The sequence below is a fragment of the Mauremys mutica genome, chromosome 10 (assembly GCF_020497125.1).
Source record: "Mauremys mutica isolate MM-2020 ecotype Southern chromosome 10, ASM2049712v1, whole genome shotgun sequence".
NCBI classification, from domain to species: Eukaryota; Metazoa; Chordata; order Testudines; family Geoemydidae; genus Mauremys; species Mauremys mutica.
In genome coordinates this window covers 31392246-31419917 of record NC_059081.1, presented here as the reverse complement: position 1 = coordinate 31419917, position 27672 = coordinate 31392246, and the positions used below count along the sequence as shown (strand labels likewise).

Sequence of the window (27672 nt, the reverse complement as noted above, 5' to 3'; positions counted from 1 at the left end):
ACATGACGGGGGGGACTGATAGAGCTCAGCCCCCAGTTGCTATGATGAGGATGGTTACCAGCCGTTCTGTACCATCTGCTGGGAATGACCAGGAGTCATTCCTATTTTTACCCAGGTGCCCCCGGCTGACCTCACTGAGGCCAGCCAGGAGCACTCACGGGCTGATGACGAGGACGGATACCAGTCCTTCTGCACTGTACCGTCTGCCACCAGGGAGGGGAGAGAAGAGGATGCTGCTGTTTAGCGCTCCAGCACCCCGTCTACCAGCAGCATGCAGTAGACATAGGGTGACGTTGAAAAAAGGTGAGAAACTATTTTTTTCCCTTTCGGGGGGGGAGAAGGGTGTAAATTGACGACATACATCCTGAAACACCCGGGAAAATGTTTTTGACCCTTCAGGCACTTGGAGCCCAGCCAAGAATGCAAATGCTTTTCGGAGACTGCGGGGACTGTGGGATAGCTGGAGTCCTCAGTCCTCCCTCCATGAGCGTCCATTTGATTCTTTGGCGTTCCGTTATGCTTCTCACGCAGCACTGTGGCCTCTGTCTATCATAGCCTGGAGATTTTTTCAAATGCTTTGTCATTTCATCTTCTGTAACGGAGCTCTGATAGAACAGATTTGTCTCCCCATACAGCGATCAGATCCAGTATCTCCCGTATAGTCCGTGCTGGAGCTCTTTTTGGATTTGGGACTGCATCGCCACCCGTGCTGATCAGAGCTCCACGCTGGGCAAACAGGAAATTAAATTCAAAAGTTCGCGGGGCTTTTCCTGTCTACCTGGCCAGTGCATCTGAGTTCAGATGGCTTTCCAGAGCGGTCACAATGGTGCACTGTGGGATAGCTCCCAGAGGCCAATACCGTCGATTTGCGGCCACACTAACCCTAATCCGACATGGCAATACCGATTTCAGCGCTACTGCTCTCGTTGGGGAGGAGTACAGAAACCGGTTTAAAGAGCCCTTATATCGATATAAAGGGCCTCATTGTGTGGACGGGTGCAGGGTTAAATCGGTATAACGCTGCTAAATTCGGTTTAAACGCGTAGTGTAGACCAGGCCTAAGTTAGTATAAAAGAAATACAGTTGTCATTGCCTAAACATAAACCCACAGGCATAGATTCCATTTTCAGTGCTTTCATCAAATATTTGCTAATGTTAATGTAGAACACCAAACACAGACAATTGTAGTTCAAAATAATCAACTGGAATGTGTGTAAGATTCAACAAGTGCTCATTTCTTTAAAAATTATTATGGCTCTTTTCTCACTTTTTTTTTCATTCATGTAAAAAAAATTTATGTACTTTTTGTTGTTGTTTAAAAGGGTTAAAAGATGTTTTCCCCCCCTTGCAGGAAAAAATTAAGAGAATTCAACAAATCAGAATGGAAAAAGAACTTCGGGCTCAGCAAATTTTAGAGGTAGAAACAATAAACTAAGTATAACTTTTTAAAATGTGTTCATACGTTTCAAGAACATTATAATTAAGAAAAAAGTCTTAACTGCATGTTTGTCGCAACTGGATTAAAGTAAGGTCTGCTTCAGGAATTCCACAGTCTTGATTCAAATTGTTAACTGTCTCACTATTTCAGAAATTCTAAGAATACTGATCCTTAATTTAAACTATGGTCCGAATCCTGCAGTTGCTTACACATATGCTTAACTTTAAACACAACAATTGTCTCATCAACGACAAAAGGAGTAGTCATGCTTACAGTTAAGCAAATACGTATTTGCAGAATCAGGGAGTAAAATAGTATTGCAATCTACTTTATATGGAATTTAGTTCCTGACTGTGGAATGGATTTAAAACTTTGTTTTAAAAGTTAAATTACAGTATCAAAGAAGGAAAATATTTAACATTTGTCTGTGAAGTTGATATTTGAACAGCATGATTCTGATCTTCAAAAATGTGCATGATCTATTTTTAAAAGACATAAGCTTCCATATTGCAGATGGTTGCTTCATATAATGTAACCATGTCACATACAACTAAATTAAAGGAATTTGAATTTAAGATTTCTGTTTCAGATCTCCATTTTCTGATCTGTCTGACAACAGATTTCTTTTTGGTTTCAGTTGTCTTATACTAGAACTAATATTGATACAAATTAAATGGATGGAAATATTTTTCCCAAAATGTGTTGATGAGCAGTCCGTATATTGGCTTCAACTGAACATTTTCAATTACATTAAATATGTATTTAAAATGGAAAAAAGTGGTAAACCATTGATTGCTAAAGTTTTTAACCCACTGTTTTATATAATGATTAGAATTTTAATCTCTTTCCAACCACACTTAAAAAATAACTATTTTCCTATATGCTATGTATCTTGGTTACAAATATCCAAGTAAAATAAATCTTGAATGTGACTTCATAATTCTGGCTTGACTTTAAAAAAAAAAAATCGTGAACTTACTGATAATGCAAAGTGTACTGGGGAAGAAATCTGTTATAATGTACACATAATATGTGGTATTGTTTTGCACCTTGTGAGGCATGTAGTTTTATTTAGTCTGAGATTATTTTCAAGTTTTAGTGGTGTTGTTGCATGACCTTGAGACCTGTTTTGCATGCACAGGCTAAAAAGAAAAAGAAGGAAGAAGCGGCAAATGCCAAATTATTGGAGGCTGAGAAACGAATAAAGGTTAGTTTAGATGAGCATCAGAGTTTTTATTTTCCAAAAATAAAAACTGTGTGATTGTGCATAATAATTGTGAACTAATATGAGAACTGTAGGTATGGCAGAATCTTTTTTGATAAGGTATTACATTTGTAATAGAAATGTAGAGTAAGTACTGTGCATATGTGTGTGCGTGTCTGTGCGTGTGTGCATTTACATATATACATGCATATGCATGCATATATATAATAATAATAAATAGAAGTGTCAATACTAGGGTTATCTGTACCTTATGCTTGGCTTGAGCAGCTTTTGACATACTCACCAAACCCTTATGTAATAGCATTGCATACAGTGTCTCTTCTGTTTTATGTTGAGTATAATGAAAAACTCTGTTGCTACTTGTGTAACGTTGTGGTCAAATATCCCATTTATCCCTATCAGTGCTGAAAAACTTACTTTCTGTATTTGGAAATCATGCACTCTCAGTGTAGCCAAATGTTATTGGCATCTCCTGATGCTCCGTTCAGTAGATTTTATAGCATAAACTGTTCCTATATTATGTAAAGTGTTTGAAAATAAAGGAGTGAAGAGAGAGAGAGAATGCAGATTCTTCCTATTTTAGCATGGCTCAAAAAATTGCATCTTACTGCTAAATAATAATTGTCAGGTATTTGAAGCACCTTTTTGTTCTTATGTTTAAGGAAAAAGAGATGCGAAGGCAGCAGGCTGTTCTTCTGAAACATCAGGTTAGTATGCATACAGTTATCAGAACAGTAGCAAATGCTAATTTTTAACTTCTGCTTAAGCTATTTGGGGGAAAAAAGTCTTCAAAATATTTTTGGTATAAATTTCTGATTTTGATTCCTGCATAAGTTTTTCTTTCATTTTATGGTTTATTGACTTGCTTTGGTATTGGGGTCTCTGTGGGGGTTATAAACTGGTTTTATGACTTTGTGATTTCTGTTTCATAATGTTGTGCCAACTCTTTCTACCAGGAGTTGGAGAGGCATAGACTAGATATGGTATGGGTATGTTTATTTTTGTACATCTAACACCGCATTGTGATTTGGTTGTGATATGGTTGTCATAGCAATGCATAAAATGTAGCACTGGCTGCTGTCATATTACATACTGCTGCATGGCTTTACAGCACAGTGCATTGCATACATCTGCTTGTCTTGTCTATTAAAGAAAAAAAGTATGACTTGTCTCAGACGTGTTATAAATTGAATTCTGCGATTCATATATGAGGCTGTTGACTGGAAATCTACATTACCGATGTCACAACATGAGTTGGACCATTATGTAAAATCAGTGATGAATTGTTGCAAAATTAGCATTTTACCTTTAATAGAAAATCACTGTACAAATTTTGCAAGTCTTATCCCATTTGTTGGGATTCGGTATAAAGCTTTTAATATAATTTTGGATTAGAACACTACAAATTGGATTAGAATTACTGTACGAATTGGGACCATGTCTTCCCCCAGATTTGTACGGTGCCGAGCACACTAGCTTTCAATAAATAGTAAACGCATAATATTTTAATCTGAAAATGAAACTAGGGATGAAATCCTGGCCTCATAGAAGTAAACGACAAACTCCTATTAACTTCGGTGGGGCCAGGATTTTACCTCAGAACTTTAAAGTTGAAGGAACTTATCTAGTTTTTTCTATAGTACTATAATTCATGTTCCATTTAAATTTGTTAACATAATCTATGGTGCAGCTTTTTTGACTTTGCATTGAGGAACAGGCATCAGTAAATAGGAATATCCTATTTTATTCATGTTTGTGTATGAACCATAGCTAGTTTAAGTAAAACTGGTCTCAACACAGAAAAATTCAGCATACTTATTTGTTGGTGGCATATTGGATTCCAGCAAGATTTTTCTGAGAGTAAACATGAAGTTAAAATGATTTTAAAACTCAGCCTTTTACTATATTTTTAAATTATTAGAAATACAGCCTTCTGTTCAATTGGCAATTCATTTAGTAATTGCGAGCTTTCTAATAGCAGATGTAAGGTAACTGACCTGTTCCAGCCAACCATTATGCTTTTTGTTCTGCCAGCTTATGAAGGAGCATCACAACTGACCATAAGTAAAGCTGTATGCTTTCTGTTTTACACTGTCTCCATGTTCATTGCTTTACCTTTTTGCTTTTGATTGTTCTTGTATTTGCTTTCTAAACCTGAACTAAAACATGCACAGACTTAGCCATTCTTGTCCTATATATAGTATTTATTGTGACTTGTCTATTAATGCTAAGCTTGTTGTACTGAGTTTGTAAAATAAAAAAGACACTTTTGTAACTGTGGTTGAGTCTTGTTCTAATTTTATCTGCTTTAACAGGAACGAGAGAGGAGAAGACAGCATATGATGCTTATGAAAGCCATTGAAGCACGTAAAAAAGCAGAAGTAAGTATTCATTCAGCTCTGAAAAAGTGTGCAGTTTCTTTCTTAACAGTTTGACTATCTATCTGCATTCATAGAACAGAACAGTGACACAGAACTTCTATAAACAAATATGTTAAGCAAGCAGCTGACTTGAGAGTCAGAAAGTACTTTTGAATCACAGAATATTTTTGTGTCAGTCATTTCAGACTTCAGAGCCTCCATAAGTATCTCCTAGCAAATGTGATTTCCCCTTTTTGTGTGTTTGTGTGTAAATTTAATGCTTTAAAAGTAAGACACTAATTGTACTGTCCAGAGCAAGGCAGAAGGTTGGACATATGCTGCATAGATTTCCCCAGACAACTGTTCAAATGTAAAAATACCATTCTTACTCCAGTCATGGACTTCTTGGGCTTTTATCTATACTTGGAAAATGAGTTGTATTAGAAAACACATAAACTCACATGTTTTAATTAACACACTGCTTGTCCTAGATGTTAAGTGGTGTTTAATAGTGTGATAATTAAAATATATTAGCTAACACAACTCTTCCTTCTAGTATAGATGAAACTTTGAAGATTGCTGATTATGCCAAATTATATGGTGTTTTTGTGAGGTGGAGTAGAGCTGAAAATTTTGTGAAAACAAAAATTACAAACGTTTCTGCTGAAAACTATGCTACCCTCAACCTTTTTAACTTTCTGCAATGAGTAATAGTTTTCACAATATCCAACAAGTCTGTCCTTGACTATTCTGTAGGTTTTTTAATGTTGGGCTTTTAAGGGGTGGGGAGGGGCCGGGTCTCACAGCATCAACCACTATAGTCAGTCTGGTACACAATTGTGTGCTACAAGCACACAATGCTAATGCTGGAGCCTCACTAAACTTTAGGTTTACAACTTATTCAGCAAGTGGAAAGCATAATTAACTGGTAGAAAAGGCAGTTTTCATTCTCAAAAATTACTGAAAACATGTGAAGATAAAATACCAGCACTGAGAATAGCCCCAAACAGGCAAATAGTCCCAAATATGTTGGCTTCATAGAAATGTAGGGCTGGAATGGACCTTGAGAGGTCATCCATTTCAGTCCCCTGTACTGAGCCAGGACCAAGTAAACTTAGACCATCCCTGACAGATGTTTGTCCCACCTATTCTTAAAAACCTCCAATGTTGGGGATTCTACAATCTCTCTTAAAAGCCTATTCCAGAGCTTAACTACCTTTATAGTTAGAAATTTTTTCCTAATGTCTAACCTAAATCTTCCTTGCTGCAGATTAAGCCCATTACTACTTGTTCTACCTTCGGTGGACAAGAACAATTGATCACAGTCCTCTTTATAACAGCCCTTACCATATTTTGAATACTGTTATCAGGTCCTCTGTCTTCCTTTCTCAAGATTAAACATGCAAAGTTTTTTAAATCTTGCCTCTTAGATCAGGTTTCCTAAACCTTTTATCATTTTTGTTGCTCTCCTCTGGAGCTGAATAGTGGAACAATTACTTCCTGTATCTTACATCTGACATGCCTATTAATACGCCCTAGAATGATATTAGCCCTTTTAACCACTGCATCACTCGTATCCAATTTGTGATTCGCTATAACCCCCAGGTCCTTTTCAACAGTACTAACACCTGGCCAATTATTCCTCATTTTGTAGTCGACCATTTGATTTTTCTGAGTACTACCTTGGACTCGTATTTATTGAATTTCAACTTGTTGTTTTCAGACCAATTGCCTAATTTGTCACGGTTGTTTAGAATTCTAATCCTAATCTCCTCCCAGTTTGGTGTGACCTTCAGATTTTATAAGCATACTCTCCACCCCATAATCCAAATCATTAAAAAAAATACTGACTAGTACCAGACCCGGGACTGACCCCTTTGGGACTTTTCTAGGTACGCCCTCCCACGAGGAACCACTGAATACAGTCTTTCAACCAGTTGGGCATTCACCTTACAGTAATTTACATTGTAAACAATTTAACACACTAGGGTAGGGGACCCAGGTCCTCCCTATTCCACCGGGTCCCAGCCCAGGGCCCTAGTAGTGGCAGAGGGTTCCACCACCGAGGTCAGCAGGGATCCAACCGGAACATGCTGCCTATGTCTGGGACTTTGGTTAGATCCCCATGGCTACTTTTTGCCGTGGGTCTGGTGGCAGTAGTTGAGGTGTCTTCGGGTTGGTTGTCTCTGCCCCCTCCTGGGTATCAGCAGGCACCTGGGTGTCAGCTGGGGCCTCAGCACTTTGAGCTTCCATGGGGTGGGTTGATAGCTGCTCCCTGTTGAGATCCTGTATGCTGCGTCCTTCCCCTCTGGTGGTCAGCCCTGAGTGAGCTGGGTTGCCTGCCTTTATACAGCCACTGCACCTGGAGCATGCCCCGTAGGGTCATGGGGGCATGGCTTCCTCAGCCACCAAGGAAGAGTTAATCCCTTCCTGTCCAGTTCAGGGTGAGTACACCCTGTCACACCAACCTAAAATGAAGTAATGTCTACATATATTTAAAACGTTTTTCACTTCGCTATACTTTACAAAATGCATTTTAAATTAATATTACTGGTACATTTTTTATGAAGCATTTTATTAGTACAATTCAGCAAAATTCAAATCAGTTCAGTTTCTTATTCTATAAGGTAAATAAAAAGCAAACACTTATCATTAACTTTTGCTAAATATTAAAAGGAGAAATTGTATTCTCTGCAATACCAGTTTTTTAAATCCAAAGCAACTCAGATTATTTGAATGAAAGTACTCAATATTTATGCCACTGCTGTTGAAAGTAGTATTTGGCCGTGTGTGTTAGATTGTATTAACAACCCAAAACTGAAAGAATTATGGGTTTTTTTAAATAACACATCTATCTGTCTAAACTAAGCAGAATTCAATTATATTTTTTTATAATTTTGATGGATAATATCAATATTCATTTTTAATTTTTTTAATCAATTTTAAATTGTCATAGTTGGGTAAAATTATGGGTTTTAAGCATTTTTTCTATTTTTATTGATTTAAAATTTTCACATTTGTGAGAAGTTAAGGGGGGACAGAGAATAAATATTTAATGATAGTAGATGTTGAGATTCTAAAGTTAAAGCTTTAAAATCATTAAAACACAAACTATCAGCATCACAAGTCAAAATGTACAAAGTAAATATCCTTAAATCACACTCTAAATTCTCAAGCAGCATTTTTCTTACTTTGCCTAATTGTAAATTTAGATGATCATTGGTGGAAATGGCTTTTCATCGGTTTGTGTATGTAGGTGAAATTGACATTTTCCAACATTTACTGATAAAAATCGAATCCTTCCAAGCCTATGTAAATCTATGGCCCCATCAGAAACATCTGAGTACTGGTCGTGAAGTATTATTTTCCTCATTTTACAAAGGGGGAAGAGGCACAGAGAGATTCAGGACATGTCTATGCAATGGGGGCTACAGTGGCACAGCTGCAGCTATGCCGCTATAGTGTAGATGCTTTCTACATCAACAGGAAGGTGTTTTCCACTGATGTAGGTAATCTGCCTCCCTCAGTGGTGGTAGCTAGGCCAACAGAAGAAGAATTTCATTGACCTTGCACGTCCACGTGGAGCGATAGGTCAGTTTAACTACAGTGTTTTTCACACCCCTCAGCAGCATAGCTAGGTTGCTCTAAATTTTAAGTGTAGAACAGGATGAAGTGCCCAAGGTGACACAGAGAGTCTGTGATGGAAGTGGTATTTGAGCTTGGGTCTCCTGAGTCCAACTGTAGTACCCTAGCCACTTGAACACTGTTCCTCTTTTACTGTTACAGAATAATTGTTTCTGTTTGTTAATTACTACTCCAATTTATATTGATGCTAGAATCTCTTTAATTCTCTAATTATCTAAACCCCAGCATACTCTCTCTAAGCAACTGCAGAATCTATATTTTTTATTACCCGTAACTCAAATGAAAATCTTTTTTGTGATTGAAGGAACTCAAGATGTGGTTTTACTGGATAGACTAAAATAGATTCAGCAGATACTGGCAGTCACTACTTCTAGGTCCTGATGCAAAGTCTGTTGAAGTCAGTGAGAATATTCCCATGGACTTCAATGGGCACTGATCAGGCCTTTAACTGGCTGGCCAGCCTCCCCTGTGGCCATGATTTACCTCAGTGTGGGAGAATCTTCAAAGAACATTGAGGTCTCAGTGATCTTAAGCTACACTAAGTCTCAATGTATTTGTTTAACAAGACCTCATTTGAGTCAATAGCTTCGTGGAACTTCAAGTCAATCTTACAGTTCTTCTTCGAGTGATTGCTCCTATGCATTCCAATGTAGGTGTGCGCGCCGCGCGTGCACGGCTTCTCCGGAACATTTTTACCCTAGCAACTCCGGCGGGCCGGCTGGCGCCCCCTGGAGTGGCGCCGCCATGGCGCTGGTTATATACTCCAGCCGGCCCGTCCGCTCCTCAGTTCCTTCTTACCGCCCGTGACGGCCAGTTGGAACAGTGGAGTGCTCCCTTACCTCCACAGCCCTAGCGTTTCTCCATCTCTTACTGTATATAGTTCGTTAGTTAGTTTGATAGTTGTATAGTTTTATAGTTAGATAGGTATAGTAGTGTAAATAGGGAATTAGAGGGGTTAGCCCCTCTTCTTCCGCACCCGGTGCGGGCTTATGCCCAGGGCACCGGGATTCAAGCCCTGCGCGGCTTGCCAGCGGCACATGCCGGTGAGTGACCCGTGCCTTCGCTGCCTTGGGGAGGCACACAGAACAGACAAGTGCCCGATCTGCGTGGCCTTCAAACCCCGGACGAGAAAGGAGCGGGACTCGCGCCTTAAACAGTTGCTAATGGAGGCTTCGCTCCAGCCTCCAGCGCCAACTCTACCGGCGCCGAAGCCCTCCTCGGCGGGCAGCGCACCGGCAGCACCGAGCCGCTCCGGTGCCGAGCCTCCTCGGCACCCGGCACCGAAGTCCCGGCACCGCTCCCTCTCCCCAGGAAGGAAGCACAAGGTGCCAAAGGCGGTCTCTTCTAAACATCCACAGAGACCGCTAGCCCAGCCGCCTCCGACACAAGCGGTACAGGCTGAGGCAGTGCACAGGCAGTGCACGGTGCCGTCGACTCCGGCGCCGCAAGGGCCGTCGAGTCCGGCACCACCCAGCGCTCCGGTACCCACCGAGGTAGAGCTGCGGATCCCGTCCACGCCGGAGGCGTTTGCGACGGCGAGGGAGCTAATCGAGCTCACGGAAGCTCCTCGTCCTCCTCACCTGACGAGGCAGTGGCGGGGGCATCAACATCTGAACCCCCGCCTATTGACCTGAAGGCGCATCAGGACCTTCTCCGCCGTGTGGCAAAGGCCATGAACCTGCCCGTTGAGAAGGTCACGGAGGACGATGACCCTATAACGGATGTTGTGGGTTCGGACGCCCCAGTGCGAGTGGCATTACCCTTTATCCGCACTATTCAGCGGAACAATACGACAATCTGGCAGTCGCCCTCCTCAGTCCCCCCCACGGCGCGAGGAGTGGAGAGAAAATACTCTGTCCCGCCCGAGGGGTACAAGTACTTCTATGTGCACCCCACCCCGGACTCTCTAGTGGTCCAGTCGGTAAATGACCGGGAGAGGCATGGACAGCCGGCCGCTGCGCCAAAAACAAAGGAGTCGCGGCGCATGGACCTGTTGGGGCGAAAAATCTATTCAGCGGGTGGCCTTCAGCTCCGCATAGCGAACCAGATGGCGCTCCTGTCCCGGTACACTTTCAACATCTTAGGGTGCCTGGGAAAATTTTCGGAGCTGACCCCGCAAGACTCCCGCCGGGAATTCTCGGCGCTCCTGGACGAGAGCAGGACGGCCTCCAGGACCCTAATTCGGGCAGCCTTGGACTCCGCTGACTCAGGAGCCAGAACTATGGCATCTGGAATAACCATGCGGCGCATTGCCTGGCTGCAATCCTCCACCTTGCCGCCGGAGGTACAATACACCCTCCAGGACCTCCCGTTCGATGCACAGGGTCTCTTCTCAGAAAAGACGGACTCGAGAATTCAGACCCTGAAGGACCGGAGGATTGCTATCCGGACTCTGGGCATGCACACGCCGGCCACCCAGAGACGGCCTTTCCGGCAGCAGCCCTACCGGCCCTTCACCCAGGCCAGGTCTAGGCCATTTAACAATCGCCGGACGGCCCCCTACCGCCGCAGGCCGTCGGGGGGTAGGCGTAACCAGACCCAGGGCCCCTCCAAGGCCCCTCAGGGCCCGAAATCGGCCTTTTGACGGGACGCCCGAGGACGGCCCGCCACTCTCCCCCCAGGATCCATCCCTATTATTTTCAAATCGCCTTTCCCGCTTCCTCTAGGCGTGGTGCTCTATAACATCGGACAGCTGGGTCCTCAACACCATCCAGCACGGCTACCTCCTGCAGTTTGTTTCGCCCCCTCCCTCCCACCCACCTTCCCCATCCCTCTTCAGGGACCCCTCTCACGAGCAAGTCCTCTTACAAGAGGTCCAGACTCTGTTGAGCGTGGGTGCTATAGAGGAGGTGCCTCGCAGCAGGCGGGGCAGGGGATTCTATTCCAGATACTTTCTCATCCCCAAGGCGAAAGGAGGTCTTCGTCCCATCTTGGACCTCCGGGAGCTCAACAGACACCTGTGCAAGCTCAGGTTTCGTATGGTGACCCTGGGGACCATCATCCCTTCCTTGGATCCGGGAGACTGGTTTGCCGCCCTCGACATGAAGGATGCATACTTTCATGTGGCAATTTACCCCCCCCCACAGACGCTACCTGCGCTTAGTGGTCAACGAAGCTCACTACCAGTTTGCGGTACTGCCCTTCGGCCTCTCCACCGCACCGAGGGTGTTCACCAAGTGTATGGCAGTCGTGGCCGCAGCCCTCCGCCGTCGTCGGATACATGTGTACCCGTATCTCGACGACTGGCTGATTCGGGGTCGTTCCCAAGAACTGGTAGCAGCTCAGGTGACCGAAGTCCGGTATCTGTTCCATTCACTAGGCCTCCTTATCAATACCGAGAAGTCCAGCCTAACTCCAGCACAAAGGGTGGAATTCATAGGAGCGGTGCTCGACTCCAATTTAGCCAGAGCCTGCCTCCCTCGTCTTCGGCACGAGACGATGGTCTTGCTCATACGGGCCCTGCAGGCCTTCCCTTCAACGACGGTGCGATCATGCCTGCGCCTGCTAGGACACATGGCGGCGTCCACTTTCGTGACCGCGAACGCAAGGCTGCGGCTTCGCCCGTTCCAGATGTGGCTGTCATCGGTGTACCGCCCCCACCGCGACAGCATAGACATGGTGGTTACGGTTACGAAGCCCACTCTCCAGTCGCTCACCTGGTGGCTGGATCCGGAGGTTGTCTGCGCAGGGGTTCCGTTCAGCCCTCCTCGCCCGTCGGTCACCCTGACCACAGACGCCTCGGCACTCGGCTGGGGTGCTCACATAGGCGACCTGCACACCCAGGGTCTCTGGTCGGCCCAGGAGCTCTCCCTCCACATCAACGTCCGGGAGTTGAGAGCGATCCTCTTGGCATGTCTCGCCTTTCGGGCCCACCTGCAGGACCGCTCTGTAGTGGTGTACACGGACAACACTACAGCAATGTTTTACGTAAACAAGCAGGGCGGAGCCCGATCCTCCCCGCTCTGCAGAGAAGCGATGCTCCTCTGGGACCTTTGCGTGACCCACTCGATTCGCCTCGAAGCGTTTTTTCTGCCGGGGGTGCAGAACACGTTGGCAGACCATCTCAGCAGGTCGTTCGCCTCCCACGAGTGGTCCCTTTGCCCGGATGTGGCTTATACAATCTTCCAGAGGTGGGGGTTTCCCCAGATAGACCTGTTCGCCTCCAGGGTCAACAGGAAGTGCACCAGGTTCTGCTCGTACCAAGGTCGAGCTCCAGGCTCCCTCTCGGATGCGTTCCTCCTGACGTGGTCAGGTCCCCTCCTCTACGCGTTTCCCCCGTTTCCACTCGTACACCGAGTGTTACTCAAGCTTCGGAGGGACAGGGCCCACGTCATACTCGTCGCTCCGGCCTGGCCGAGACAGCACTGGTACACCCTGCTGCTCGAGCTGTCAGTTCGGGATCGCATTCCCCTCCCGTTATGGCCGGACCTCATCACTCAGGACCTCAGCAGGCTTTGTCACCCGAACCTGCAGTCGCTGCATCTTACAGCTTGGTTCCTGAGTGGTTGACCGACGCAGAGAGGGGTTGTTCGTCGGCGGTGCAACAAGTCCTGCTCGAAAGTATAAAGTCTTCGACGCGCTCTACCTACCTCACGAAGTGGAAACGCTTCGCGCTCTGGTGCGACCAGCGAGGTCTTAACCCATTCTTGGTCCCTATCTCAACCATCCTCGACTACCTCTGGTACCTGAAAGGTCAAGGTCTTGCGATCTCTTCCCTGAAGGTGCACCTGGTGGCTCTGTCGGCCTTTCGGCCCGCCATCGGAGGTCGGTCTGTCTTCTCTCACCCGATGGTTGCCCGCTTCCTTAAAGGTCTAGACCGTCTGTGCCCGCCGGTACGTCCTCCTGCCCCGACCTGGGATTTGAACCTAGTTCTGGCCCAGATGATGGCACCGCCCTTCGAGCCCCTGGCCACGTGCTCTCTGCTTTATCTCACCTGGAAGACGGCCTTCCTCGTCGCAATTACATCCGCCAGACGAGTCTCGGAACTCCGCGCCCTGACGGCCGGGCCCCCGTATACCGTCTTCCATGCGGATAAGGTGCAGCTTCGACCGCACCCGGCCTTCCTCCCCAAGGTGGTGTCGGCCTTCCACCTCAACCAAGAGATCTTCCTCCCGGTCTTCTTCCCGAAGCCGCACGCCTCACCTCGTGAGCAGCAGCTCCACACCCTGGACATCCGCAGGGCCCTCGCTTTCTACATCGATGGGACGAAGCCCTTCCGGCGTTCGACTCAGCTGTTTGTGGCAATCGCCGATCGCATGAAAGGCGAGCCGGTATCCTCGCAGCGGATTTCATCCTGGGTGACGTCATGTATACGAACGTGCTACGAGCTTGCTCGCGTCCCCCCATGCCGCCTCACCGCTCATTCGACCAGAGCGCACGCTTCTTCGGCCGCCTTCCTGGCCCATGTCCCCATCCAGGACATCTGTAGGGCGGCCACCTGGTGTTCAGTACACACCTTCGCTTCCCACTACGCGTTGGTGCAACAGTCTAGAGACGATGCAGCCTTTGGCTCAGCGGTCCTACACTCGGCCACGTCTCACTCCGACCCCACCGCCTAGGTAAGGCTTGGGAATCACCTACATTGGAATGCATAGGAGCAATCACTCGAAGAAGAAAAGACGGTTACTCACCGTAGTAACTGTTGTTCTTCGAGATGTGTTGCTCCTATCCATTCCAGACCCGCCCTCCTTCCCCACTGTCGGAGTAGCCGGCAAGAAGGAACTGAGGAGCGGACGGGCCGGCTGGGGTATATAACCAGCGCCATGGCGGCGCCACTCCAGGGGGCGCCCAGCCGGCCCGCCGGAGTTGCTAGGGTAAAAATGTTCCGGAGAAGCCGTGCACGCGCGGCGCGCACACCTACATTGGAATGGATAGGAGCAACACATCTCGAAGAACAACAGTTACTACGGTGAGTAACCGTCTTTTCTGACTAGTATTACTATTCTGACTAGAATTCCCAAATTTCTTAACATCCAATCTGAACACCAGAAGCAGGTCAATCTTCTTTATAAAATAGGTCACTTTTGTGAAGCACTTTGAGATCTGTGGATGAAAAGCACTATGTAAGTCCAAAGTGCGGTTATTACTATTCGCCATGAATTCTTTCTCTCACTAGAAAGCTTATAACTTTAAGTGAAAAAGGTTTGCTGTCTGATATTAGGTCAAACAATTACAGCATAATTTTTACACAAGAAGTTTTTTGGGGGGATTTATGACCTATACTTCCTGTGTTTGTCAGAATCTGGACTTCACCTACCTTAGCTTCAATTTCAACTTTTCATTTCTCTGTAGAAGATAAACCAATTACAGACCAGCCTCTGGTATCTGGTAGTTGATATATCAAGGATACAATGGTCTTAAAACCATCTATAGGATATAAGTGAATGCTTCACAGATCTTTAAACCCCTTTGTGAGACTCTCTGAATTAGTGAGCTCAAGTATTTTATATGGCAGATTCCATTTCAGATGGCCAGTGACTTTTTGGAATCAAGAGGCTCTAAGACAAAGTATTTATTCATATTCTTATGGGGTTTATTTTTAAGGAGATGTTCAGTTCTGTAGTAACCTGGCCATTTTTCTGCCAGCCTCTTTGTCTTTCTTCATAACGGTCTTGTGGAATTGTTTTACAAGCTGGCTGTTGAGCTGTTTTGCTTTCTGGTTGCAACAAACCCTTTAAGTCCATCCAGTATTTAATGTCCTTTTTAAAATAAAAATTAACACATTAGTTTAGTGCATTGTGTAAAAAGCATTTCTAGTGCTTCCTTGCTTGTATTTTTTTTATTGCTATACTCTAGTGGGATTGAAATTTGAGGAACACATTAAAGTTGGCAACACCGTTAATGATCAACATAATTTTTACTAGGGAAGGTTTGAAAAGCTGCAACTGGGAAGTCCTTGTCATACAGTTACAAAACAGTGTTGACATAATGCTGTGAAAGGAGTCGAGATTTGGGTTATCGGTGCAGCAAGGATAGTGTCCTGAGTGTTCAGTTTTCCTGAATGACAACAAAGGCACAGAATTGGAGCATCTCTCACCCTATCTGATTTTATAGTATGGTTACTGCTGAAAGCTGAAGAATAGGAGCAAATTCAAGCTGTAAGCACTTTTAGTATGCTGTATCTCAGAAAGTGTTTGAAATTTGTGGTACTGTCAAGAAAGAACAGCTATTCCGGCATCTCATAATTAAAGGTTTTATACCACTATGATAAACACTTCTATTCTGAATAATTATTTGCATAGAGTCTTTGAAGTGCATTTCCTATTGGGCGGAAGGGAAAAGACTTACATTTTTTTCTGAGGTATGGTAGTTTTCTTAGATCAGTGGATAGCCACCCTCCCTTCCTTGTATATTTTCACTCAAATGAACCATTAAATTAAGTTATATTGTGCACACTGAACCCTCATATATAAATCTGTTTATTTTTTGAGTCAGCAGGTGGCACTACTTGCTCTGAGACAGCACTGAACCAATGCCCCAGCATAGTGTTGGGAGTGTTATCTTTTGGATGAGATGTAGAAATCAGGTTCAATTTGTAGTACTTCAAAAACCAAAAATGTTTAACTCTTATGCCCTAGCCAAACTGAAGCTCATGTAATGGCACTTTGTCTACCAAATTTTCCCCTTTAGTTCAGTTACAGAAGGTATTGCTTCCTTTGCAAAACATTTATGTAGAGTTTGTATTGTCATACGTTTGCCAAGTTCCACTCTAGAGATGGCTGCGCTTGAGTGTTTAGTGAAGTGATCCTTGTGTTTAATTTGTATATTAATTAAGTTTGTCAAAGTGCTCTGAGAATTTTCAGAATAAAGAGTGTGTTATACATATAAAAATATAATTTATAATGTTATCTTTCAAAGTTAAGGAATCATAGAATCTCAGGGTTGGAAGGGACCTCAGGAGGTCATCTAGTCCAACCCCCTGCTCAAAGCAGGACCAAACCCAACTAAATCATCCCAGCCAGGGCTTTGTCAAGCCTGACCTTAAAAACCTCTAAGGAAGGAGATTCCACTACCTCCCTAGGTAACCCATTCCAGTTCTTCACCACCCTACTAGTGAAAAAGTTTTTCCTAATGTCCAACCTAAACCTCCCCCTCTGCAACTTGAGACTCCTTGTTCTGTCATCTTCTACCACTGAGAACAGTCTAGATCCATCCTCTTTGGAACCCCCTTTCAGGTAGTTGAAAGCAGCTATCAAATTCCCCCTCATTCTTCTCTTCTGCAGACTAAACAATCCCAGTTCCCTCAGCCTCTCCTCATAAGTCATGTGCTTATAATCCCAAACTATGGATCTATGAAGACTTCCATCTTCAGATGGTTTACTTATTTTTCCTAAATTTGATGACAATTGAGCAGTTTCTATCTGCAGTTTTATACTAAATCAGTGGTGTGGTATGGATCAGAGAAAGCAAATTTCTGATTAATGACCTAATCCAGGCCCACGGTCACACAAAAGTAATGGTTGTATAAAACACTAATTCTTCTTCGAGTGCTTGCTCATGCCCATTTCACATTAGGTATGTATGCTTGCCACATGCACTGGTGCCGGAAGTTTTTCCCTCAGGTGTATCTGGAGGGGAGTGGCTCTCGCGCCCTCTGGAGTGGCTCGCACCTGGGCCCATAAGGGGCGCTGCTGGCTCCCCCCCCCTCAGTTCCTTCTTGCCGCCAGTGAGGGTGCACAGAATGTTCGCTGCTCTTACTTGCATTGCTTAGGCTTAGAGTTCTTGTAAAGTTAGTGTACATAGTTAGTAATTGAGTTAGTTAGCCCTTAGTAGTAGTTAGAGTTTTGTTAGTCCCGTCAGAGACTTAGCCGGGGGACGGAGCATACCCTTGTCCCCAGGCTTTAAGCCCTGAGATGGCTGCAAATGGCCCATGCCCGTGAGCGATCCACATAGTAGCTGTCTCAGGTGTCTCAGTGAAGGGTACATAAGTGATAAGTGTCGAATCTGCAAGTCCTTTAAACCTAGGACCAAGAAAGAGCGTGAGATCAGACTCAAAGTGCTTCTTATGGAGTCGGCGCTCACTCTGGCCCCAGAGCAAAGGTCCAGCTTGGCACCCAGCACTGCTGTATTGGTGCGTAGTGCCCCGCCGTCGACAAGCCGGCACCGATCCCTGTCCACGGCCCCAGCCAAGAAGTCAAAGAAGGCCAGTAGGGGACGGTCTCCTGCTCCCTGCAAGGGGAAGGACAGGGCTGGGGGTGATCTAAGACCTACGCTGGGCAGCTCATCTTCCCTGTTGGGAAGTCGGGCCTCAGCTCACATCGAGCAATGCATCCCACCCCATTCCTTGCCCGGACACGGAGGCAGGCCTTCATCTGCTTCAGGTGCCATCGATGCCTGAAGTGCTCCTGGCTGTGCAGGAGATCCTGACGCTCCCGGTGCTCAGACTTCAGGGTAAGCCCGCCTTGGGACCTTTCCATCCACCCTCGCCTCAACGGTGCCGCTCCCCATCATGGGGGACGTCCCACCATCATCCACCCGCTCGAAGCCGTCATGCCTCGGAGTTAGGGAGGCAGACGCTCTCTACGGTCACCGGACCTTGGGCACCGGCAGTGGGATTCGAGGCTCACTTCACTGGTTACCTGGCTCAGACCCATGGAGACACGTGCTCCCTGGCAGGAACATTGGGACTGGCCTTTCACATCACTGGAATGCCGCTACAGATCCCGGGAATGATTGGAGGACCACAGCCATGGGCCCTGCCAACGATCCCCAAGGCAGATCCTGCCCGGCACGCCATACCTCCAGGTCCCACTCCTCATCCCAGTACTGGTCTCGAAGTGTGAGGCGTCAATTGCCAGTCTCCTGTTGCCGATCCACCGAGTGCCGCCGGTCACTGAGGTCCCCACAGATGCACACGTCCTGCTCGGACTGGTCCTCCTCCAGATGTGACCATGATTATCACGAGGCACAGGGTCGCCACTCCAGCAAATCTGGGTGACCGGGCAGGAATCGCTCCGTTTGTGGTGCCGGTATGGAGCAAGGCTCCATATCAGTGGGGCAGCCTCCTAGGCCCTCAGTACTGCCTGAATCATCAGTACCAAAACCTGCCCCATGACCCCAGGGCCAGTGGCTGGGCCCATGGTACCCCTGGAACTCGTGGGGATTCACCCGGCCCTCCCAGCCTGCCTGCTGGGCGTCAGGAGTTCGGACAGGCCAGTGGCATCGACCCAACTCCTTCCAGTGCCTGAGGCCCAGGGGGATAAGACCCCACAAGTCCATGTGGACCAAGGGGAACAGCCTGCTGAACTACCAGTGGGTGTCGTGAAACCCACAGTAACGGCCTCCACCTTGTAGTCTCTGGATGAGACCATCACAGAGCCCCTAACCCGGTTCCTCTGGGTGACGCTAAGGCGCACCAGGAACTGTTGCAGAGGGTCGTGTCCAACCTTGGCCTGCAGGCAGAGGAGCTGGAGGAGCAAGCGGACTCCCTATGTGATGTCTTTTCCTCCACAGCCCCTGCTAGGGTGGCCCTTCCCATTCACGAAGGGGATTGAATAGGGTGACCAGATAGCAACTGTGAAAAAACAGGACAGGGTGTGGGGTGGGGTAACAGGCGCCTATATAAGAAAAAATCTCCCAAAATGGCACTGTCCCTTTAAAAACAGGCGCCTATATAAGAAAAAGTCCCCCAACATGGCACTGTCCCTTTAAAAACGAGACATCTGGTCACCCTGTCCATGGACAAGTAGGTTTTTGGACTTTCACATTCTGTGCAATAAAAATCCATGGTCATGAAATTCCATAGAAAAGCAAAGCATAAAGTTGTCCAAAGTAGAGGGTGGACACTTCTATTTACACATATTTAACTAACAAGCATTCTTTCTTTCATATGTAACTCATGCTATATCAAAATATTTTTTGTGTAATTATGAGAATTTATTTTTTAAATCCCTTACCATTTCAGAACAAAATACATGAGCCTCCTGTAAGGGAATAAATGACTTATGTACATAGCACTAGCACATAATGTAAATAACTCTGGCCAAGAAGGTCAGAGAAATAAATTGAAAAAGGTCCTTAGAATTGACTTGAGATTGAACAACATTAAACAAAACTGCTTATGTTCAATAACTTAAGTAACTCAAGAAAAAGCTGTTTTTTTCAGGAGTACTCTATTCAGCTTATTCAACTTAGACTGTAATAATTAGAGATTTATTGGATAAAACACTTCAATCAACATTTGCCGCTCCAGTGGTTAAGATGTCAAATCATACCGTACTTTGTATTGCAACAGAGCGTACACCGCAAAAATAAAAAGGAGTTAATAAGATTACATGCTGGAATAGCATAGATAATAAAACCAGAGGCAATATACAAAATTATTGATTAAACTTTTGTTAGGCTATGATGGACTAATTTACATCTCATATTTCAGTCTGATGGTATCTTCAGATTTAACCATGATGTTATCTTCAGAGAGCTTCAAGGCTAAAACATTGCTAACCTTGCCTTTTGTTTCTATAGTATAATTTATTTATTTTTATATTAATATCTAACTGTAAAAATGTTAAAGTTCTTGGTAAACCAAGAAGTAGCAAAATAAATAATCAAATACAAATCACAGACAATTAAAAGAATTAAAGGTAAAAGGAATATTGAAATCATGACTAATAGCAAGAGTAGACTTCCATTAAACTTAATAAGCAGCTTTGGCTCAATTAACTGTTTATAAATTTAAACAAAATTAATTCTAGCAGCTTAATTCTGTATTTAACATCAAAATAATCCCTAACAGTTGGGAAGTGGAAGGCTATCTAGCCGCTCTTATGTATCGAAAAGTTGGATTACATTCTTTTCTAATAGTTTGTAAGCAGCTGCAGTGTCCCATAAAATAACATTATTTTCTCATGCCCACAATTTAGCTGGGAAAAAAAACCTAGTGATGTATTTTTCCTTGATATAATTTTCTTTTAAAAAACTATTTATCTAAACAGGAAATATCTCACTAAAAAATCTGATGAAAAAACTCTATCCTGAAAGCAGAGTGGTCTCTGAAGTGGTGCCAAATGAAAACTGCTGTGATAGACATTTAATTTTTATAATTTCTTGATTAACAAAAAAAATTCTTTACTAGTGGTTGAAAAATGTTTTGTTGTTGTTTGCAAAAATTAAGGAGCATATCAACATACTAAAGTGTTTTTCTTAAAACTAGTACTATGAGCTCAGTACAGTAGCATCATGTATTTAGAAAAATGAGTTAGCAGAGGTATTAGTAGCTATTATGGGAACAAACTCTATGTTCCATACTCATGCAAATCTCCCATTTTCTACAGAATTTAATGGAAGTTTTGACTGACTGTGGAGTTCATGATTTGACCTAGCAGTATGCTCTATTACCAGCATTAAAAAGCACAAGAAAATCAGAGGGTGTAGAATGCAGGGTGTAGTATCAAATAGATATTTAGTAAGGACTCTCCTGAGTTCCTCCATTTAGCAATTACATTTCAAACAATAGCACACACAAACTTGTAATCATTTTACTTATGTAAACTGGATAACAAACTTAATTGTACCAGAGGCTTTTTCCCTATAATTCCTCAGGGATCAGTAAACAACAAAAGGTTGTTAAACATGCATTTATTGCTAAAGGACTCTGTCAGCAATTTTGTAGACATCGCTATGATATGGGAGTAGCTCAGGTTTCAGAAGTTGTCTAATAAGCAGTTTGAAAGTAGAATGGAATTCACAGCACCCTAGTGATTCTAATAGTGATGCACATAGTGCATCAATGAGGATTTATACCATAAATATATGCTTAGTGAAAATGCCATGTGGAATTGTCAGTTTTTCTTAACTAAACCAACCTTTCTGTTTTAAACGTCCCATATACAAGTTGACCATTTAAAACTGGACAGTTACCTATAAACTAAGTGTAGCAGCCAAGAATATCTAATTAATTTGATGTTTGTGCAAGATACAAAGGGATAAAGATCATGGAGGTGATTTTTCTGTAGGAACAGGGAATGAATAATATATATAATTTAATACGGCTGTTTTATACCAGCACATCTTTCTGTATCTTTTAGGTGGGGTGAAATTTTAATTAAAACATAATAAACTGTTGCTGCAAAAAACTCATTGATTCCATATTTTGTACATATTATTGTCCCTAAAATCACTCTAAATAATACATTATAAAATGTTACTAAAAGGATGAACATTTATTACTACCTAGTAAATAGAAATGCTTACACTGAAATACTTCTTTAGATTTTTTATAACATTAATTGCTATAGACAAACTTACATTTTCATCTTATGATTAATGCAAACCCCAACAACATTATTTGCGGTTTTTGTTTTTATATCTGCCTTCTATGACCTCTGTTTTATTAATCTCATTTTTATTCTCCATGTAACCTACAGTATTCCCTTATATATATTAAATTTTATTTATGCCTTTTAAATTTGAGTACAAGTTGCTGTCAGAAGAAACATATTCTCACTTTTAATTATGCCCAGAACAAAAATGTAAAGGACCCAAAAGAATCATAAAATGCAAAGGGGTAGACCATTTCAGTGGATTATATGGCAAATGCTTCAATACACAGGCTTAACAGTCCCATATGTTATAAAGTTTTGTAACAATTGGTCAAAGCCACCTTACATTCTTCTGTACTAAATTTATTTTTTCACAGTATTGTTGGCCTAAAACAATTATTTTATCCTGTATTCTTCACTGTAAATCCTAGCTTTCTGAAAAAAAGGTATTAACCTATTTCTACAAACTGTCCTTTTCAAGTGACTAATGTGAAACATTTGTATTTAGATTTTCTGTCCAAATATTTCCAAGTGGCAGGAAAACTTTGATTCTTTAATCTGAATAGTCTCTACCTCCCATGAACCAGTTTTATTAAAAGTCTGAGTTTGAACTTAATAATAATTTAACATTTTATATAATGAGATTCATCTTCAAAGCACTTTGCAAACATTAACTGATTAAACCTCACAATACCCTGTGAGGTGTCGGTACAGTAAGCATTATTAACTAATATGGAAAGGTTAAATAAGAGGGGGTCGCTGTCTGATCCAGGATTAGAGCTATAATGATCAGACCACAGGACCATGTCTTTCTCCCAACATACCTCTAAGAATAAGGCTAAATATCTTAACTCAAAGCTATACTGAATGCAAATGTTGGAAAAAGTCAGGGTCTTAGAAGTTGAATTTTTTTCTGTGTTTCGGTTTTGTATTTTTGTGATTCAGTTCAAAGCAAGAGGGATTTATCTGTCCATTTAAATAGTGATTTTCATGCAAAATTATTGAAGTGTGCTGTTCTCTGAAATATGACTTAACAAACGGGGTCATGGGTTCTATGTGTGTCTCAATGGTTTGTGTGTCAAATTTGCTCCATTTACAAGAATTTAAAAAAAGCTATTCTATCTGCCAGCCTTGCAGATTCAGCCTAAGAACTGAGGGTCGAGCTGTGTTCTTTCAGTTGTATGCATTATCACCAATAATAACGGTTCTCCTTGTGAAACTCACTTAAGTCTTCTGATGGAGGAGGAGCAGAAGAAGAATTTCGCTCACTCTCCTACAGTTATATTTAGTTCTGCACTAATATTACTAACAAAAGTAAAGGGTAGTAAATGTTTATTTTAATCAATAAAATAAACTGACTACTCTTAATATACCCAGGGAGCAGATCTGTTGAGTAACAATGTACCATTTTTATAACATTGCCTTTTTGATCATAACTGTACAGAAAGTGTTATTTAAAGCTTACCCTTCCCATGCCTTTTGTAACTGTCCATAGCATTTTGCTAATTGTCAAAAATATGTAAATAATAATAGCCAAGGTATAGGATATTTTCTGGGAAATACCAACCAGTTTTGGGGTACTGGAGGCCCAAGATGAAGCAGAGGGGCATTTAACCAGAACCAGTCATTAATTCCCAGATATGCTTTGCTCTGAGAGCATTTTCCATTATTTAATAGCAGTAAGGGCATGGATTTTTGTATGCAGCTTTAATGTATTTTCGCTTTCTAGACACTGAGCCGTGTTCTGGTAAATGGAGCAAAGCATAAGTAAAAGTGCTGTGTCCTGTGAAGAGTCACAGGGCTGAGGGATGGAATCTTCAACTGGTCAGGGTGCTGGTATGGCCAGGCTGCAACAGCTAGTACAGGATGTGTAGGGAGTTCTGGATGTGGCTACTTTGTCTCTGCTGGTGAGATTATGAGCCTGTCATTAGTACTCAGAAGAATCTTTTGCTGTGTGATTTGGACAGTAAAAAACTACAGGAGAACCATGATGTTTCTGTTTTTTTAAAAAAAAGGCTATTACTGAGTGGCTGCACGGTGTCGATTTATATCTTGTCATACAGTTTCCCTTGCTGCGGGGTTGTTGGCAACTATACATCTTCAGGGAAGATTTATTAATGGCATGGTGTTCTGGACTGCTGCAGTCTGCAGTGACCCTTTCTTTGCAGATGTGTGTTAGGATATATATGCACATCCTTCTGACTTGATAGCCTCGCATTTGGAGCAATTGCCTATCAGTCATTAGTACTCAGAAGAATCTTTTGCTCCTGAAGAATCTTTTTTCTGATGTGCTGAGGCAAAATGACTCCATTTTGGCCAAGCCATCCCCACTCTTTCAGAAAGGGTGCACTGATGTCTACTTTAGAGACCAATTTGGCGCATGGCCATCTCCATTAAATGTCCATTGCTGGCACATGGAAAGCAATATAAGAAATCATTTCTGCCACAGATCTCGGATCTGCTCATGGACAGGATAATTTAACTCTATTTACAGTGCTGGGGAGGGCAGCTTCTCCCCTTGCTGCCTTTTAATCCAAATGCTTTAATTGCTGTGGTGATTATTATGATTACGTAACTAGTGCTTTTCAAATTCTTAAATTGTTCCATTGTAAGTATAATGTATGGGTTTAATTTTCTTTCCATTCTGTTCTATTTAAGGAGAAAGAGCGGTTAAAGCAAGAGAAACGCGATGAAAAAAGATTAAATAAAGAGCGTAAACTGGAACAGCGAAGATTGGAATTAGAAATGGCTAAGGAGCTAAAGAAGCCTAATGAAGATATGTGCTTAGCAGACCAGAAGGTAATCATAATAATGTAAATTTACTTTTTATTTTCTTGCCCCTTTTTAATCCTGTTTCTTTCGTCTCTGTCTCTTGCCATTGTGTCAATAATTAATTCTTCTTACTGCAGCTGCCCCTAAAAACATTCCAATTTTGCCTTAGATAACTGTATTTGCAGTATTATCTATATACTAAATGTAAGCATTAACTAAAGGATACTACAAATACTGAGGCAATATTGTTTTAGTTATCTAATGAAATTACTTTTGAGGCTGACCTACTTTTGAGGCCGCCAAAAATTCACATGCTTTCCTACTTTAAAATATTAAAGTAACCTTCATGATTATTACTGTAAAAGTCTCTCTCACTACATGAACCCAGCTGGAGCCTTCCCTGTAGACACGGCTTCTCCTGGGGCTCCTTTCCCCAATGTAATCCTTCTCCTGAGCTTGAGTGTTCCTATGGTTCCCTCAGGACCAGTCTGTCTCAGCTCTCAGTCCTGTCTACCAGAGAGCTGCTTTGGAGAGACATACTGGGTAAGATAGTATCTTTTGTTGGACCAACTTCTGTTGGTAAGAGAGAGACGCTTTAGAGCTTACACCAACAGGAGTTGGTCCAACAAAAGATATTACCTCACCAACCTTCTCTCTCTAATATCATGGGACTGACACAATGACAACACTGTGTACAGAAAGCTACTTTCTCATTTTATAAGATTCCCCCCCGTGCGCACCATACTCTGAACTATAAAGCACGACAAAGGTCTGAGTGCCACATCTAGCCCAGCGTGTCAGTAGTAAATAACCTGTGAAAATAGTGGAATTATTTCACCCTTCAGACCCCAACCTTTTGTAGCTTATTATTAACATCAAGTCTTGCAAGTTATAGTGATCCTGGAAGATCCTACTGAATCTCTCATTGTTTTTCTCTTTGATTTTCAGCCTTTGCCAGAGTTGCCTCGCATTCCAGGCCTTGTTCTCTCTGGAAGCACATTTTCAGACTGTCTCATGGTGGTGCAGTTCTTGCGCAACTTTGGTAAAGTTCTTGGTTTTGATGTGAATATGGATGTCCCTAATCTAAGTGTTCTTCAGGAGGGCTTGTTAAACATAGGGGACAGCATGGGAGAAGTACAAGACTTACTTGTAAGGCTCCTCTCAGCTGCTGTTTGTGATCCAGGACTAATCACAGGATACAAGGTAAAAAAAAAAGTCCTAAACACCTTACAGTGGTAAACAAATAATATTAATAAATAAATTATTAATAGTAACCATTAAAATCACCCACTTTTCCTTGATACTCTCTCTTCCTTGGACTCCAATAACTATACTTTTCTGGTTGTTCTCCTATCTAGCTGACCACTCTTTCTGTGTTACCTTCAGTGACTCTTCTTCCTTCTCACTCTCACCCTTTTGTCATTGTTTCCCAGAGATGTGTCTTTGATCCTTACATTCCCCCTCTCCCCCCATATACACCTTCTCCCATGATCTACCATCACCTCTATGGGCACATCTTTGATTCCTCCTGTTCCTTCTACCCTCACCTCCAGGTTCTCGGCAAATCTCGTTGCTTCTTCCTTCAAAATCTGCTCCTTCCCCTCTAACACCATTGTCAAAACCCTGATTGACACCATGATTCTCTGCCTTTTTATTTTTATGTATTCATTTTTTTGCTTGGACTAATGTAACCTTTTACTGAAGCCCTTTCTAAACATTCTGAATTGTGCTAGCCAATATCTATCATTTTCTGACAAATACCACTTGGCATGTTGGTCTGCTTTTACTTAACCTATTGAATGTACATTAGTGTTATTTCAGTTTTTTGAAACATACAATGGATGCATGCATTTTGTTGCACTGTGCTGTCTGGACTCAACTTTAACTTTGGGATTGGACTCCCAAAACAAACAAACAGACAAAAGTGTTATTTTTAACCATAATGTATTATTGGGTCTGTTATAGTATTTTATTGTTCTTATGTGATTGACTGAAAAACTTATTTTTTAGGCCAAAACAACTCTTGGGGAACATTTGTTGAATGTTGGTGTCAACCGTGACAATGTTTCTGAGATTCTACAGATTTTTATGGAAGCTCACTGTGGGCAAACTGAGCTTACCGAAAGTCTAAAGACCAAAGCTTTCCAGGCACATACTCCAGCTCAGAAAGCATCGGTACTTGCTTTCCTTATTAATGAGTTAGCATGCAGTAAAAGTGTAGTGAGGTAAGATTTATTGAACCTTTATCCATGCTTACAAATACACCATATAATGCATAATGTGTACATCATATTTTGTTATAGTAGAGTTCTGTTAGTCCCTGTTGTAGCTAAGGGTGAGAGCTGATTTCTGTTATAATTCCCTATTTTCATATACTCACAACTTTTCAAAAGAAAGACCTTGGGAAATTTTAAATTTTTCATACTTGGTTTATGCCCAGAGGGAATGTTCTTCTCAAGACTTTGAGCAAAATCAAGGTTCTGATTGCTCACGACTGCAACTAAAAGTGATTAGAGCTGTGCTTTCAACATATAATGCTCTATAAAAATGCTAATTATTTTAGAAAATTAGGGCCTAGGTTTCTCAGGTTGGGTATCCAAAATGAGTGGACACTTTTGACAATTTTGGCCTTAATGTCTCTGTGTTTGTGTCCCATCTGTAAAATGGGGATTATACTACCTATTCTCTTAAGAGTGTTTTGAAGATAAATTCATTAATATTTGTGAAGCACTTAGACACCATGGTTAGAGCACCATAGAAATGCCCAGAGGATTTTAATAACTTTGTGTTTGGTACTGGGTTTGAATAGTCTGTGGCAAATAAGGCCTGAGGCCACTGAGTATTATAAAAAGAAATATTGAATAACTACTTATTCTCTCATTTCTTTAAAACCAACTCCTTCTCCAAACTCAAAAACAGCTGCAGAGATTTTGCTTAACGTTTTTAAAAGAATATCCACTGTGTGTGCAGTCC

General features: G+C 42.8%; 1 protein-coding gene across 10 annotated transcripts in view; it reads left to right on the top strand.

The window, feature by feature from the left end:
* Nucleotides 1-27672, top strand: part of BAZ2B (bromodomain adjacent to zinc finger domain 2B) — a 334995-nt gene that overhangs the window by 259062 nt on the left and 48261 nt on the right. For 5 of the 10 annotated variants that reach the window (XM_044978305.1, XM_044978300.1, XM_044978299.1 and 2 more), the window contains 8 exons: nt 1352-1417; nt 2580-2645; nt 3326-3370; nt 3620-3646; nt 4979-5044; nt 24586-24726; nt 25648-25902; nt 26710-26924. In XM_044978305.1, coding sequence (XP_044834240.1) covers nt 1352-1417; nt 2580-2645; nt 3326-3370; nt 3620-3646; nt 4979-5044; nt 24586-24726; nt 25648-25902; nt 26710-26924 — 881 coding nt within the window. Of the gene's footprint in view, nt 1-1351; nt 1418-2579; nt 2646-3325; nt 3371-3619; nt 3653-4978; nt 5045-24585; nt 24727-25647; nt 25903-26709; nt 26925-27672 lie in introns of all 10 variants that reach the window. The other 5 variants (XM_044978304.1, XM_044978306.1, XM_044978303.1 and 2 more) reach the window with 2 other exon arrangements.